We start from the raw sequence: 17959 nt of genomic DNA on the forward strand, positions 1-17959 counted from the left end.
GCAGTGTGGCAAGACTTTGAAGCTCTCGTTCATCACTTTCTGGAGGCAGAAGAAGCAAAACAGATCGCCTTCTTTATGAGGGCCTTTTAAGAAAAATAACATCATGCGAGTTTGTTTTTGATTTGGACCTTGTGTGATGCTCCTGAGAACTTAGTGAACTAAGTCTAGATTTACAAGAGGGAAATCTTAACTTGTACAAAGCAGACAGGAAGATAAAGAATACAGTTCAACTTTTTGAAGAAAGAATTGAAAATCCTGGTCAGTACTGCAGTATTTCTATTCCAAGTCAGAAAAACATGAAGTTCAAAGGGATTGAACTCCACGAAAATGAAAGACACAGTCCTGCAATAAGTTCACTGGCTTTCTATAAAGGTCTGAAGGATGCTGTTGGAAAGCTTCTGCTTGAAGGAGATGATGCTGATTTGCCTGAATGTGCTAAAGTTTTAGATTCCAAGTATTGGCCAGAAAATCCTGGGAAGCATCTGACATTTGGTGAAGCTGAAATTAAAAGTTAGCACAATTCGCTAAATGAAAGAGAAGCAGTTCGTGGTTTCCATAAATATCTTCAAGAAAATAAAGTCCCGGACATGCTACTTCCTCTAAAGCACACTTTGGGCATAATTGCAATATCTTCCAGTGAATGTGTTAGGGGTTTCTCTCAGATGAATCCTACAGTAACTTCATCTAGGTCATCTCTGCTTGTACAGACAACTTCTGCACTGATGTTCATCAGGATAGTAGGACCTCTTCTCACTCAGTTCAACCCTAGCAAATATGTGAATTCGTGCCTGCTCAGAGGTCGTCATTTTGCAGTTGATACCAAAAGCAAGAAGCGATCTAGAGATGACGAGGGTATATCGGAGGATATGTTAAAAGTGTGGAAGTTGCTGTAATAACATCTTCATGGTGAGTACCGGCACCTTTTTTTTCCAGAAAAAAAGCACTGGTTATTCCTGAAAGTTGCAACAGAGTGGTTTGTAATAGTACATTTTTTTTTACATGGAGAGTGGTATGTACATAAAATCACTAGAGAAGGTGATAACACAGACAATATATCAAACTCCAGTAGTAGATAAATTACTTCCATGTAATTTATCTACTACTGGATGTGTTGTAATGGTAATGGATAAGGCCAACTTTGAGAGGAAGATAGACTACCTTTCATAGGATACCACAACCACTTATCAAGAAATTTTTTATAACCTTACAAAAACACAGATTAAACATTTAAATAAATTCCTTGATGAAGTCATTAGCTGTGATCAAAATACTATGTATAAGTTATGGCCTGCCTGGTTGGCCAAGCATATCCGTTTTCCAGCCAAAAGGCTACAGGTTTGAATCCCACCATGGATGTTTGTGATTGTCTGTGAAAATACTAGTTGTGGTTGTGGACAGTAGGTGGTGGAGATGGAGGGTTGTAGAATAGAAGCTCTCCCTCAATGAGTCTTTGAGCTCCTTGGAGGTGTCACATAATAATAATAACAAATTATGTACCCATTTTGTAAGGACTCTTCGTTTATATGGTCTCCCAAAAATTCATAAATAATGGTGTCCAGTAAGACCCATTGTGAATTGTATTGCTCTCTCTCACCTATGGAATTGCTAAATTTCTGTCATGTTTATTAATTGTCCATGTTTGGACAATTCAGATCATTTATCAAAAATTCCACATTTTTTCGAGGAAAAAAAAAGAATATTCAAATACAAGAGTTGGATATTATTATTATTATTACGGGCAACTCCAAAGAGTCGACAGAATCATCGAGGGAGGCCCTAACATCATGTCAAGAACAACTATTCGTCTTTCACACAGTATCTATCATACCTCGCCTTAAACTCATTCATGGTCATAGCACCCACAACAGACTCTGGCAGCTTATTCCACTCATTTACCACTCTGCAAGTAAAAAACCTAGCTCTTACACCCCTGTTAACCACATTTTTGCCCAGCTTCCATGTATGGCCCCTCCTCCCACCACCAGCCCTATTCTCAAAAATATCTTCTCGATTAATCTTATAGAAACCATTCAGTAATTTTAATGTCTCAATCATATCACCCCTTTTCCGCCTATCAACCAATTTTTGCAACCCACAAATCTTCAATCTGTTCTCATAAGGTTCATTCCACAGACCTGCCACCATCTTTGTCACTCGTCTCTGGATCCTCTCCACCTCCTCCCCATCAAAAAGAAACCCTGGTGCCCATATCTGGGCACAGTAGTCTAGATAGGGGTCTTATCAGGGCTCGATATAGAGGAACAATAACTTGTTTGTCTCTGCTCGTTAAAGTATTTTTCAGTAACCAAGTGATTTGATGAGCTGTTTTAGCCACTTTTGCAATGTGCCCCCCCTAAACTTCAACACCCTATCCACCAACACTCCCAAATCCCTTGCCTCGTCAATCTCCTGGAGTACGTTTCTACCAATGTGACATACTGCTGCTAATCTTTTCACTCCAAAATGCATAACCTCACACTTTGCCACATTAAATTGACATCCATTTTCCTTAGCCCAGTCCTCCAAACTATCCAAATCATCCTGCAAAATTTTGATATCCTGTGCACTCACAATTGCTCTACCCAACTTTGCATCATCAGCAAACAAGTGAACACTTCCTCTCAGATCCTTTCCTATATCGTTAATGAACAAATTGAAAAGTAGTAGTCCAAGAACAGAACCCTGTGGCACACTACTAATCATAAGCCATCTTTTGGACTCCACTCCTGAATAAACCACTCTCTGGTATCTCTCCATCAACCACCCTCCTATCCATCTCACCAACCCTATATCCATCCCCATCTGCTCCAGTTTACTGATTAGGGTTCTATGTGGTATCCTATCAAAGGCCTTGGCAAGGTCCAGTAAAATCACTGAAAACCCATTACCCTTATCCAGTTCAGTCGTTACTGTATTATAAAACATGAGCAAATTACTGAGGCATGATCTACCATTCACAAAACCATGTTGTCCCCTATACAATATCCCATTTTCATCTATCCAATCCTGTATTCTTCTCTTGACTAATTTCTCCAAGACCTTGACAACGATTCCTGATATACTAATCGGCCGGTAATTTACAACAGCAGTCTTGGAACCTCCTTTATGCAGTGGAACTGTTTTCCCCTCTTTCCACCCCCTCTCAGGACTAACCCAGACCCGAGACTCAGATTAAACAGAATGGTCAAGGGTACTGACAATTCTTTTGCCGCTTCACGTACGACATGAGCTGGTATATCATCCAATCCCACAGATGTATTGACATTGAGGTTTTGTAATAGACTACTCGCCTCCAGCTCATTCACCACAATTCCGTATAAACTTTTGGTTCATTCATTTCTGCAATGTCACCACCTGGATGATATATTCTTGCAAAGTGCTCGCTCAGTAATTCAACTACATCAACTAATTCAGTTATCTCCCTGCCATCGGCATTCTTTAAAATCCATTCTGCCACATACATTTTTTCTTCTACTTGCAACACATCGAAAAAACTGTTTAGGATTGTCTTTAGCCTGCATGGCCAATGTTCTTTCATAATCCTTTTTTGCTTTTCTTACCACACTAGTTACCCATCTGGCCTAGGCTTTATACTGTTCATGTGTCTACCGATCACCTTTCTCCTTAAATTCCCATAGTTGTTTCTTTTTTTGCAGCTCAAGCTTAATGGTGTTATTCGTCCATTTAACTCCTACTTGATTTATTATTCGGACTCTAGGTATACAGTCAGCCATTGCTTCAATCAAACACTTCTTAACCGCCTCCCATGCACTGTCAACTTCTTCCCCTTGCAGTTTTACATGCCATGGCACTGTATGAATCAATCTCCTAAGCTCGTCGTACTTACCAGCCCGATAATTCCACATGTACCCTGTCTTAATTGTAAATTCCACACCTTTAGCCACCTCCCAAGTCAAGACCCTATGATCCCTCTCACTAATTGGTGGCAATGTGGTCATATTCATTACAGCCAAATTCTCAGATGCAATTACTAGGTCAAGCACTCTCTGACCCCTAGTATTTTCCATTACATGCTGTTGCAGATAGTTATCCCTTAATAACCGCATGAAATCCAATTCCTTCCTTCTATGTGTCCTCTCCTCCTTCCAATCAATGTTACCATAGTTGAAATCTCCCATAATAATTACCCTCCTTCCACTCATTTCTTCTATTTGCTTATGTGTACTATCTCCACCATCCATTCCATCACCTGGTCTATAGCAGCACCCAACTGTATATTTTGTTCGGCTAGTTTCAGTCTCACACCAAATAGCCTCAAATATGCTCTTATCTCTATCCTGCAATTCCACTTCTATTCTCCTTGGCTGTAGCTCATCTGCTATCATCAGTAACACACCTACCCCCCATTTTATTCTCCCTGTCTCTCCTGAACACACCATGCCCCTCACATTCAATCCCACTAGCTGTGTCATCTTCTGTCAGCCATGTTTCACTAATGCCAATAACCTGTGGTCTGGAAGTGCCAACCAAGGCCAAAAATTCTTCCTTCTTGTTCCTAATACTTCTGGCGTTTGTATACATGAACTGAAGAAGCCGATTTGTCCCATCCCTATTTTGATGCCTTATACTAACTATGCCATTCTGATTTGTGGTCTTTCCTACTCGCTTAGGCATATTACACACATTCACACTCAACTGTCTCCCTAAAATCTGCTTATCTACCCCCCCTTAATAACATTCACTTCCACTTCCACCACATTCGACAACACCTTTTCAAGTCTCCGCACACCAAATCCATTCAAATGTAATCCATCCATTTTATATAAATCCTTTTGCCCATTGAACTCATTCCACACATTCCACACCACTCATCAAACATAATTCATGCATAAAGTCATTAGCAATTATGGCCTTTCTTCTATACTCTTCACTGTCATGCCGTGGCAATAGATTCACCATCCTAACTCTCTCACTCTTTTCTTTTTCTACTTCAAGCAATTTCTTCACATCCTCACTCATAGCCTTTTTGTTTCCTTTCAAATCATTTGTACCCGCTACTACTATCAATTCTTTCACCCGTCAGCTGTGTTTGCATTCTAATTGACTCGCTGACATTCTTTACGGTCACACGAGGTTGGTACGATTTTGTTAAACTCTCAACTAACACACCTCTTACTAGGGAATCTCCATACAACACACGCTCTTACATTTTGTTTACACTCACTATCATACCCTTATTTTTTCTATCATACTTTTGTCGATTATTAGTCGGTATGCTGGTTAAAGATTTTTGCCAACGTTCCAGTTGCTGGTTTACTCCATGTATCGCTCCGCGTAATAGAGCTATTTCACTCATTGCATCAGTGTCATCATTTTTATTTTCCGATGATTCATTCAATCGTTCTGTGTGCTTAACTTCATTCTCTCTTACAACGCCACTCTCACAGCTATCAGGTACTACCTCGCAAATATCCTCATTCATACCTCGAATATCACTGTTATCTAGATTCTCACTTTCGTCAATGTTATCACTAACACCACCTGAAACATTCTTTAAATCCTCACATTCTTTACACTTTTTGCACACATTCACTCCACAATCGTTGTTTAACCAGGCTCCAACCGCTCTCCTCAATGCATACATTTCGCAAACGGTTCACTGAATCAAGTCTTTTAAGTTAAGATTTTCAGACAAATATGACGACCTGAACGCCATCTTGTATTCCTTTTTATGGGAGCCATGTGCACAGATAATCGATCTATCAATTTACTATTAAAATACTCAAAAAATACATAAAAATCACCCAGACACGTTAAAATACTAAAAGTAAACAATACTATGTAATGCAAATTCATCAATTTTTACTCAAAATATCACTTATCTGGTCATTGTTCCCTCCTGATGCTGTGAAGATTTTTGAATTTGTTATACAATTATTTAAACTGAAAAACAAGATCTGTTGACAGGTTGAAGGCACTGCCATGGGTAGCCTTCTGATGTCTCCACCTGCAGCAAACTATATTTTGAACTATCTGGAAGATACCTTGTTCTCATCTATTCATTCCCTCAACCCTCTCTTTGGTTTCATTATTCGTTATATCGATGATGTTTTTGCTGTTTATTCTCATTCTAAAAATGAATTTGCCACTTTCCTACATTGGATCAATAGCCTTCATCCATGCATTCATTTCACCGTGGAAAAAAAAAATACTGGTATTCGTACAGAAAGGCTTAAGTGCATAATAAAGCTTGAGATATACCACACTAGGAGGAAAAAAAAACATTTATTAAACTCACTAATATTTCACTGGTTTTCTACCCAGCATCATAAGAGTGCAATAAAAGTGCTCTTATGGTTTAGTGCTGTGTGACAGGCACATAGCACTAAACCAAGTGATTGTAGAAACTGTTTAAATTGTAATTGACACCTAATGTCCTTACGTAATGCCCTTTATGGATGAGATAACTACAAAGTTAATTAAGTGAAGTCTGGCTATTAGGTCTTAAAATGGTTAAAATAGCCAAAGTTTTTTGCAAATATGATCTCCATACCACTTTCAAACCATTCAACTAGCTGCTTTTATATTTCCTCCTAAAGATAGACTACATCCTCTGAACATCTTGGAGTATATAAAGTTCCTTGTGCCTGCAAGTTAGTCTACTTTGGACAGATTGCTAGATCAGTTAACATACACCTTGAAGAACATAAAAATTACATCCGAGAACCTCTGTATGGCAAGTCCGGATTGGCAGACCATACTGTGGATACTCCTTCGCATAGGATAAGATGGAGGAAAAACATCTTTATTACATAGTTGTTACAAGTCTGAGGACTGTTCTTAGAATCAGCATCAGCTATGAGGCACTCTCCCACCCTCAACAAGTATGGTTGCATTAATTCACCAAAGATCTGGGAGACTCATTTTAAGACCTGATAGCCAGACTTCTCTGAATTAACTTTGTAGTTATCTGATCCATAGAGATTGCCAAATAAGGAATATCAGGTGTCAGTTACTATTTAAATTGTTTCTACAATTACTTTGTTTAGTGCTGTGTGCCTGTCTCAGCTTCATTGTGTTCTGATGATGCTGGATAGAAAACCAGTGAAATATTAGTGAGCTTAATAAATGTATTTTCCCCCCTCTTCATGATAGTTATACTGTTAAGTGTTATTATAGGAAATGCTGGTAGCTTACCATTCTTGGACATCCTTCTTACTCCCACAGCCTTGGTACTTTGTCAACCATTGTTTATCGAACACTACCTTTACTGGTAGATACGTTTATCAAAAGTCTGCTCATCACATCTCTCAAAAAATTGGTGTTATTGAGTCTAATTAATAGAGCACATAATGTGTGCTCCTCTCCCCTCAAGCTTATAACAAGAACTTCTCACTATCAAAACTTTAATGGAATTAAATTACAACTCTCATCAGATCAAGCAGATAATTGACTATGTTCCAACATCTAAGGATTCTTCAATGGACCACAGGGTTCCAATCCCTTTTGGTATCTCCGAACATATTGGTAGAATTTTGAAGAAGTATCATCTTATTCCCACATATTTTCCTACCAACAAAATTTCTCATCTGTTACTATCTTCAAAAAATAAACTGTCACACCTCTATTTTTAGCTGGTGTTTATAAGATTCCTTGTGAATGTAATTTGATATACTTTGGGCAGTTAGACTGTTCTGTGGAAAATAGAATTAACGAACATCAGTACTAAATTGAAAATGTGAAACCTTAAAAGTCTGGTCTGGCACAATCTTGACACTAAGCATTGTATCTGGTGGGATGAAGCTCGTCTTCTCCATAGAAGCAGTTTTATATCTGAATGCTCTTTCAAAGAAAGCTGTGAAACCCTTTCACTTCGGCCTAACCCGAATCAGAACAATTGTCTCTTTCTTCCAAAAGTTTGGGAGATTCTCTTTTTATTTAAACATTAAAAATAGTTTTAATATTATTTATTAATATTAATTTCTAGCTTACAGCAACAATTTTTAATTGGTGAATCAATTGTTGTATGCATCTTGTGTTCCTGTTCTTTGATTTTCATGTTTCTACGCACTGATGATATACTGTTATTTTCGGTACGAAATATCTGTACTTTCATTAAAGTTTATTACTATGGCTATCATGTAATTTTGTTGTCTCTTTCAAGAAATTTTGTGTTGTTCTTCCTGCAAAGTGTAAATTCTTATGTTAATTTAATCGTTGAATATCTTAAGTTGATCTGTACTTATCTAGTTAACCAAAACTCATCTACCAGTAGTAATAATATAATTAAACATGAAGTATGAATTGTTTGTGTGTTTAAAAACAAGCTTGTATTTTATAGTTGGTACTTGAAAGCACAACAGATTGCACCAAAGAATGGCCGTCCATATAATCAGTTAGCAATCATTGCTTTACATGCAGTAAGTAATTTTTATATAATTGTTTATTATTTGACATTAAACATTATATGGAATGTTTAATGCTTTCCTAAATTTTCAGATTTAGTCATTTCTTTTTTTAAACATAAGATGGGAAAAAATAAAAATACCTTTTGACTCTGTCTTGTACACTTTTCCTTAATTTTATCTATTTGTATATTTTACAATTTTCCTTTCTTTATTCAATTCTTATACTGGCTTTGCTATTATTATAATAGGAATTATCATTATTAATGTCTGACTGTGGAGTCAGATTCATCATTGGGATGAGCTTTGTGTGTACCACACAGAACTCATCCAACCATGCCTTAAACTGATTCAGTGTATCTACAACACACTCATGCAATACATTCCACTCACCAACTTCAAGTATCATTCCCTAGAAGGAGGCTGGTAAGCATCTCATAGAACTTTTTTCTTTCTTTTGCTGCTCTGAAATATTTATGGTAATTAAGCCAGTCCGGTCCTTAATGTCTTCAAACCACATTCTTCTGGGTCTCTCTCTCTCTCTCCCCCCCCCCCAAGTTTCCCTTCTAATATTAGCTTCTGAATGACTTGTATAATTAGATGTTCAATTAAGTTCACATTCTTTAATGACTCATTAATGCTCTTTTCATTTTTGCTTTCTTTAAAACATCTTCATTTTCTCTGCCTATGATATTTTCAGCATTCTGCTGATGGTTCACATTTCAAAAGTTTTTAGTTTTTTTTCTATTTCTTATTTAGAGTCCAAGTTTCACTATTGCAAGGAAGGCTTGACTAGATATAGCACTTTATTAATCTTTTTCTTGTGTCTAGGTTAATGTCTCTGGATGTTGAGCAGTTTTTGTATCTGTGAAGGTGTTTGCTATCGCTATTCTTCTCTTTATTTCTTTAAGGGAATTTCTTCCTTCTGTAAACATTTGTCCCAGACATATAAAAGATTTTACCTGTTCAGTTTTCTTTTGGTTAGCAGTTACATTTAGTTTGTTATTTGTTGGTTTATTTTGATATGATCATGTACTTTGTTTTCTTCAGGTTGATAATTAACCCCATGTCTAAGCTTCTGTTGTAAATTTCTGTGACTAAGTTTTGAAGATCGTCTTCAGATTCTGCAATAAGGAACTGTCATATGCATATCTGAAGTTGTTGAAGTTCCTACCTCCTACTTTTACACCCTTCAATTCTGCAATATCTTTAAAAACTTGTTCACTATGTATTATACAAGAAAGGTGATAAGACACATCCTTGTCTTACTCCTTTTTTTTTATTTCAAAGCTTTCAGAATATTAATTTTTATATCTTATTGAGGCTATTTGATTCCAATATATGTTTGTAATTATGCATAGATCTTTTCCTTTTAGACCATTATTCAGTAGAATATGTATTAATTTCTTGTGACTTATCTATTAGCTATTGAATCAAATGCTTTGATGTAATCAATAAAGCAAAGATGCTTTTCTGGTTATTGAGGTTTCTTCTGCACATTGTTTTCAAATCGAAAATTCCTTCTCTTGTAACTGTGTCTTTTTAGAAACCCGTTTGAGTGTCATCTATTTCTATTGACAAAACACCTTTTATTCTTTCTAGGATTATTCTCAGTAATATTTTTGTAATATTGCTTGTTAGATTTACTAATCTGTATTCCGAACATTCAAAAGTTCTTGAAGTTTTGGGATAGTAACAAAGATGGATTTTCTTTGATTATCAGGGATGTATCCTCTATGATATTACTGAAAATAATTTTTAGATCATTAATTGTGTTTTTATTTAATTTCTTTAACAATTTGATAGAGATTTGATCAGAGTTTGGTGTTTTACCTGTTTCCATTTGGCTTATAGCATATTCTATTTCTTCATATGTAATTGGTTGACCATCCATATTTTGTATATCGCTTGTCTCTGTGCATTCAGAGGCAAACAGTTCTTTTCTATATTCTTTCCATCTTTTTATATCTCGTGTTTCTAGTAGTAATTTTACATTTTGATCTTTTATATGGTTGAAATTATGGTTGAAGTTTTTTCTTTGTCAGAGCTTAGGTTGATTTATGCATTTCTTTACAATTGTGTTTGTTGTCCAAATCCTCTATTTCTTTACATTTTCCATTTAGCCACTGGTCTTTAGCCTTCATGCATTCATTTTTTTTTATATATTACCGAGTATTTTATACTGTGGTGTGTTTTTCTTTTTTCTTCTTTCATTCATAAGTTCTAATATTGATTCTGTCATTCAGGGTTTTTTCTTATTGTATTTAATTTTTGGAATAATCTTATCAGCTGTTTCATATATTGCACCTTAAATTTTGACCATCTTTATTCAGTTTCTTCTGTATTGCCAAGTATGTTGTTTTCTGTTTTATATTCTACATTATCTAATTTTTTTTTCTAATTTCTGTGTTAAACACCAGTATGTTTTCAGGTATATTCAGAGTTGTCAAGTCAAGCATTTCAATATAATTGTTTTTAGAAATGTTGATGACATTATTACAGACTCCATTAACATCAAAAGAGGAGTAAGGCAAGGATGTATGCTGTCACCTCTTCTTTTTAACATATACTCAGAAGCCATATTTCAAAAAATCTTAAAAGGAAGAAAGGAAGGGATTAATGTAAATGGTGAAATCATCAGTAACATCCGATATGCTGATGACACAGCTCTCCTGGCTGACAATATTCAGGATCTTCAAAATCTTCTGAACTAGTGAATGAAGACAGAATGATCTTCATTCTGTCTTCATTCACTTCATTCAAATGAAGTGAATGAAAAAATGGGATTAAAAATAAATATCACCAAAACTAAATTCATGGTCATAAGCATGAAACCAATTCTTAATTCAGTACTTTCTTTAAATGAGAAACAAATAGAAAGAGTGGCAAAGATTTTCTCTTGATGAAATCAACACTGTGTAACTGCAGTTTAAATTTAGAGCTTAGAATACACATGGTTAAATGCTATGTATGGTCTGTACTGCTGTACAGTGCAGAAATATGGACCTTGAAGACAACATCAATAAAAAGACTTGAAGCCTTTGAGATGATGTGGTTATACAGACGAATGTTAAAAATCCCATGGACAGCAAAAACGTCCAATCAGGAAGTACTGGAACAAATGGGGAAATCATGTGAACTTTTAGATACCATAAAAAGAAGGAAACTGCATATCTTAGTCACCTACTTCGTAATGAAAAATATATGATACTCCAGTTGATTATAAAAGGGAAGACAAATGGAAGAAGAGGACAAGGAAGACGAAGAAAATCTTGGCTGGCAGACATCAGACAGTGGACTGGCATGAGCTCTGAGAGACTGCTCAGCTACTCTGAGCAGTCTCTCAGAGATCGCTCAAAATTTGACAAGGTGGTCGCAGATAGGAGATGGCACTCAAAGAAGAAGAAGAAATGTTTTTTAGTTTGATCTTTAAAGTAAACACAACAGGGTTAGTCTGAACCTATATCAGTACCTAGGTATGTTTTGGTATTGGTTATATTATTTTTGTATCTATTATTTATCATTATGAAATCTGTTTGATTTCTTAGAGCTATCCTATGCACTTAGGATGTTTAAAGAAAATATTCATTGTGCATAGATTTTGAATGCAGAATTGTATCGATCTCTCACCTTTTTCATTTCTTTCACCCAGTCCAAATTTTCCAATAGCCAGATTTCTTCCCCTTTGCCAACTTTTGCATTCAGGTCACTCATTATTATGAAATAATGTTGGATCTAGTATCCACTTGGTCTATGTAATTTTACATCACCAGTATGAAGCTTTTACATCACCAGTAACATAGCTGAATGTTTATAGAAACTAGGAAAGTTTCATAAGTTGACTTGTGAGCTAACAAGAATGCAATTCTTGGCATCCCTGAGTTGCCTTCTTGCACTACTTAAAAGACATGACTTCTCCCCCAAGTGTTCATATGTTCACCTTTTATTAGTGCATTTGATAATGGTTTCACTGTCCTGACAGCTGTTTCGTACTGGTTGGTTCTTTTCAGAGACCAGGCAGAAACCTTAAGAGAGCAAAAACTCTTGTTCAGTACTAAGGAAATCGAAATGTCAGAGAAATGTATTTTTCGTAAGTAAACTCTTGGTCAGTGCATGAAAGTAATTACTAAAGGAAGAGCCATAAGGCTTCATTTCGGTGATGTAAAATTACATAGGCAAAGTGAATATTAGATCCAACATTATTTCAAAGCCGAATGTTTATAGAAACTAGGAAAGTTTTATAAGTTGACCTGAGAGCTAAAGAGAATACGATCCTTGCATTCCCGAGTTGCTTTAGCTTGCACTACTTAAAAGAGATGACCGCTGCCCAAGCATTCATATATTCGTCTTTTATTGGTGCATTTGATAAAGGTTTTGCTGGCCTGACAGCTGTTTCGAACTGGTTGATTCTCTTCAGAGACCACACAGAAACTTTAAGAGAGCAAAAACTCTCGTTCAGTACTAAGGAAGTCAAAATGTCATAGAAATGTATTTTTCATAAGCAAACTCCTGGTTGATGCATAAAAATAATTACTAAAGGAAGAGCCATAAGGTTAATTTTTTAAATCATTGCTATAATTTTGCATCTCCTCCTATTCACAAGACTTTGCAATTTACATTTTCTCAGTCTGTCCTCATACTCGGCATTACAAAGATCACTGGTCACCCTTGTGAATCTTCTCTGGATCCTTTCTAACATAACTCATCACCATGAAAACCCGGCAACCAAATAATCTGTGCACAGTAATTCATATGAGTCCTGACAAGGGCCTTATACAGTGGCATCATAACCTCTTTATTTCTGCATGATTGCCATTGTCTGATGTAATGTTTATACAACTTGTGTAATATCCCCTGAATTTGAGGTCCTAATCTTCAACCACTCCCAGATCTTTCATCTTCTCTACCTCCTTTAAAGTTTCCCCCATCAAATGTATACTTTGTATTTCATTGTTGCTTACTAAATTTCAAAACCTTACACTTTGCAACACTGACCTGATAGTTCCACTTACTTGCCCATTCATGCAATCTATTCAAGCTCTCCTGTAAGGCTAACATCTGCTTGATTCTGCATTGCTCTCCCAAATTTTGCATCATCTTCAAACAGTTGCAGTTAAACCCATCCCAATATCATTAATATACAAATTTAGCAACAGTGGTCCCAAAACTGACCTCTGCAGCACACCACTAATGACCTTCCTCTTTCGTGATACTGCAGCTCCACACAATTTTCTGATACCTATCTGACAGCCAGTCACTGATCCATCCCAGAAGTCTGTTATCCAATCCCATCTATTACAATTTATTTAACAGCTTGTTTAAATTAAAGATGCCAAGAAGTTATATTCTTGGCTTCATCCTTTATTCAAGTGTAAGCAAACAAAGTTTGCATGTGAAGTCACTTCACAACTGGGCTACTTGTATATAGAGGCTAATGACTTCACATCACATGTCTAAGTAGCTACCAATTTTCATCTGTTAACATCATTTTACCATAATCTTTCTTCCTTCTACTTGCCACATATCTTAAAAAAACTCTCTAGGGTTTTTCTTTTCCTGATTTTCCAATTTTTGCTCATACTCCAGTTTTGTTTTCCTTACTAACTGAATCACTTTCCTGGGTTTGTTCTTTATACTCTTCATGTAACTGATTATTACCTTTATTCATCTTGTACTGCCCTTAAAGTGCCTTCTTCAGATTTCATGCTTAATTCTCTCATTCATCTGTTTTTACACCTATATTATTCAGCCTTTGGACTTTCGGAATACTTTCACACATTGATGCTGTTATTGTTATGTATTTCTTTAACAGTTTCCAAGCAGCATTTATTTCCTTACTGCTCAATTTCTCATTCCATGCTACTTTTCTAAGCTGTTTCTTAAGCTTGTCATAATCATCAGCCTTGTACTTCCACATATATCGTTTCCTCGCAGAAATCTGCATATGGTGAGCCACAACCTTGGTGATCATGAAGTGATCACCTGGGTATTCACACTGCAGAAAAGTGTGAATACCCATTCACAATTACATCCTCTGATGTAATGATCAGATCCATATCTCAATTCTTCCATACCACTCTCCTGATCTTTCACTTCTCCTCTTACTTGCATCAAAGAGTGCATTTCCATCTAGCAACAGTTTCTCCAGTTCACTCACTCCAATGCCATTCAAATGCAATATCACGTCTGTATAATTCCATTCTTCCCTCAAATACATGCCATACATCCACAAACTGCACTCCCTTGTCCTCACACAGCTCTGCCAGCATACTATTCATGATTGTGGCTCTCCGTCTCAACTCGTCATTGTCATACCTCAGCAACACATTGACAGTCTTTCCCATTATGCTTTCATTTTTTCACTCTCCTTAACCTCCTGATATGCACCCTTACATTCTCCTTATGTCCACTTAAATCATTTGTCCTCCCCACAACCACCACTAATTCTCTCTTGTTTGTTTTCCTCTCCATCCCCAAAACATGAATTAGGCCTAAAGAATGTGAGTTTTCAATGTGTGAATTTATTCATGTGTGATAGATAAATAGGGGAATAAAATCACCAAATGCAAAATTGCATTAGCTCGTACATGATTTTTCACAAGGTAACTATGCTTTGCACTACCAAGTGCCACCAGATAAATGCAGAAAAATACCATCTGCTGAATGTAATGAACCTGCAGAGGAATACACAACACACACACATCCTAACTTCTCTCTCTCTCTCTCTCTCTCTCTCACACACACACTCCAGTACACCCACATGCATTGCCCTATGAGTGTGTATTGCACTGTTCTCTCAAGTTCTCCTGGCTATATGAATCAAAGTAGTGAATGAAAAAGGAAAGCCTTAAGAATTGAGAATAAGCCTGAAATAATAAAACACTTTGAAAGAAACGAGAATGTGATATTTCAAGAGCAACAGGCCTAAAGGAATCCACATTACACACTATCAGAGACAATGCTGCAGTTTCACTTTGTTATAAAATTAAATTAAAAATGCAAATAAATTATATTGTTTGATCCTTTATTCAAGTGTAAGCAAAGTTTGCATGTAAAATATCTTCACAACTAGGCTAATGACTTCACATTAATTGCCTTAGTATCCCATAATGCAAAGCAGACATCCTTTCATGTGTGTATAATGCTATGCAATATGGGAAGGGCCAATAACCGGAATGGTTTTGATCTTTATTGAGATACAGTTAAAGTTACAGGTGCATCTCTAAAAACTGTGGGTGATCTGCCAGATCACTCTAAATCTCAATGAGTAATCCTGAAGAATCACTATTAAATCACTCCATGACAGGAAATTCAGTGGTGGCTTCACTCAGTGACAGGCACCATCAAGCAGAACATCACTACTCCTGAGGAAGCAAGCAAACCTAGTGACGAACATCATTAAATGTCATCAATGGGTGCCAGACCCAGAAGAGATATTAAGGTTGAAGCAATGCAGAACTCATATACAAATAGTCAAAAGGTGTAACACCTTATTATTAAAATACTCTGGATTAGAGCTAGTATAAAGTTTTTTTTTTTCGCTTGGTTATAAATTAGATTAAAAATTCATTCTTCTTTTTCTATTTCTTCTTTATATCATGGATTTTATGCCAAGTTGCCTGTTTCTGTCTCATGTCACCACTTTCTTTGTCTTCTAATTCTTCTTTTTCAATTTATTTTATATCCTATATAGTATTTTTGGTTGTCTGCTATTGTCCATTCAATTTAGATGTTCTAACCATTTTTGTTTATATTTACTTATATAGTATTTAATTGGTTTCATATTCAGGGATTGTAAAATTTCTTTCATTTGTTTTATAGTCTCATTTGGTATATTCAACTGTTTTTTTCTGAGAAATTTAATTTTTGCCATTTGAATATGTTTTTCTTTTTTTTATTTATTTTATTATTATTTTTTTTTATGGTCCACATTTCACTTCCATATAATTCATGCTATATCTTTTTAAATTTTATATGATAAGTCACATGCTAGATACTTGAAAGTATTACTGTATTATTTTATTATCTGTTGAAAGTTTATTTTTCACTTGGTTAGAGTATAATAAATTTAGTTTAATCCTTTATCCAAGTGTGAGCAAACAGGGTTTGCGCCTGAAAGTATCTTCAGGACTGGGGTAAGGTAGTACAACACCAGGCAACTCGTTGCAAAGGTAGGGGAAGCTAACATCACTCCTATCTCAGTATCTCCCATAATGCAAAGCACATCTCCTTGCGGATATGTATAATGTTATGCATTAAGGGAAGAGCCACGACCCAGACTAGTTTCGCCCTTTATTGAGGTCTCTTCAGTGGGAGCCAGGCCCAAGTGGAGATACCAGGCAGAAGCATTAGCAAAGTCATCGCTACCTATAGGAGTTGCCAAACGGTGTGCCACCTTTTTAATAAATTACTCTGGATTTAGAGAAAGATGTTGAAAGTTTATTTTTTACTTGGACTATGCTTCTGCCTGGTATCTCCACTTGGGCCTGGCTCCCACTGAAGAGACCTCAATAAAGATCGAAACTAGTCTGGGTAGTGGCCCTTCCCTTAATGCATAACATTATACATATCCGCAAGGAGATGTGTTTTGCATTATGGGAGATACTGAGACAGGAGTGATGTTAGCTTGCTCCACCTTGGCAAGGAGTTGCCCTGGTGTTGTACCACCTTACCCCAGTCCTGAAAATACTTTCAGGCGCAAACCCTGTTTGCTCACACTTGGATAAAGGATTAAACTAAATTTATTATATTTTATTATCTATTACTATTTTACTTATTATTGGGCTTTCTCCTTTGAAAGCCATTATTTTTCTCTTTACTTTTGATATTCTCATATTATGTTGTTCTGAAATTTCATTTAATGATTTTACTGATCTCTATAGATCATCTTCTGATGTAGTTAATACAATTTGATCATCTGCAAATAATAGTGTATCAGTCTCTTTATTTTTGGGTTTATTTTCATACCAAATTGGCTATGCTGTTTCCAAACTGTTATAATTATATAAATTATATATAAAGTTTAGGTGAGAGGGTACATCCTTGCTGCACTCTTTTTGAAATGTTTTAACATTCTGATATTTGTTCTAATTTGGCTGTTTTATTTCCTCTATATATTTCTTGAATAGACTGTATGAGCTGGTTTGGTATATTTATCATGATTGTCATCATTATTATCAAATTCCTGACATGTACTCTCAAAGGGGTGTACAGAATATTATGATAGTACTACATGAAGAATTTACATCATTACTAACTTCCTATTAAAATTTTTCCTCCAAATCAATCTATTATCTCTTAAGAATCTAACATTATCAGATCTTATATTTCTGTCTTCTAAGACACTTTTTACTATAACAATCCACCTTTGGATCTTTTTCCTGCCAACCTGGAAGAGAACACTTGTTTTGCTAACATATACCTGGATGCTAACAATGTCAAGTTTTTTCCTATTATCCTTGTTTTTAATATGATATTGCCATTGATGCCATCTGGCACACCCCTAATCTTTCTCAGGACACTCATATCTGTGGTCTCGAGTCTTTGGTCAAGTGTTTTATTTCTAACCCAGCTCTCAGATTGATAAGTTAAAA

The 17959-nt window shown here is 35.9% G+C and overlaps 1 protein-coding gene across 1 annotated transcript in view; it reads left to right on the plus strand.

The window, feature by feature from the left end:
* LOC150109990 (telomerase-binding protein EST1A-like) overlaps window positions 1-17959 on the plus strand; it is a 478068-nt gene that overhangs the window by 169295 nt on the left and 290814 nt on the right. The window contains exon 6 of the mRNA XM_090390470.1: window positions 8303-8381. Coding sequence (XP_090246596.1) covers window positions 8303-8381 — 79 coding nt within the window. The remainder of the gene's footprint in view (window positions 1-8302; window positions 8382-17959) is intronic.

Source organism: Typopeltis vanoorti, chromosome 1 (assembly GCF_054136105.1).
Source record: "Typopeltis vanoorti isolate ZY-2024b chromosome 1, IOZ_Tvanoo_1.0, whole genome shotgun sequence".
In the NCBI taxonomy this organism is placed as follows: domain Eukaryota; kingdom Metazoa; phylum Arthropoda; class Arachnida; order Uropygi; family Thelyphonidae; genus Typopeltis; species Typopeltis vanoorti.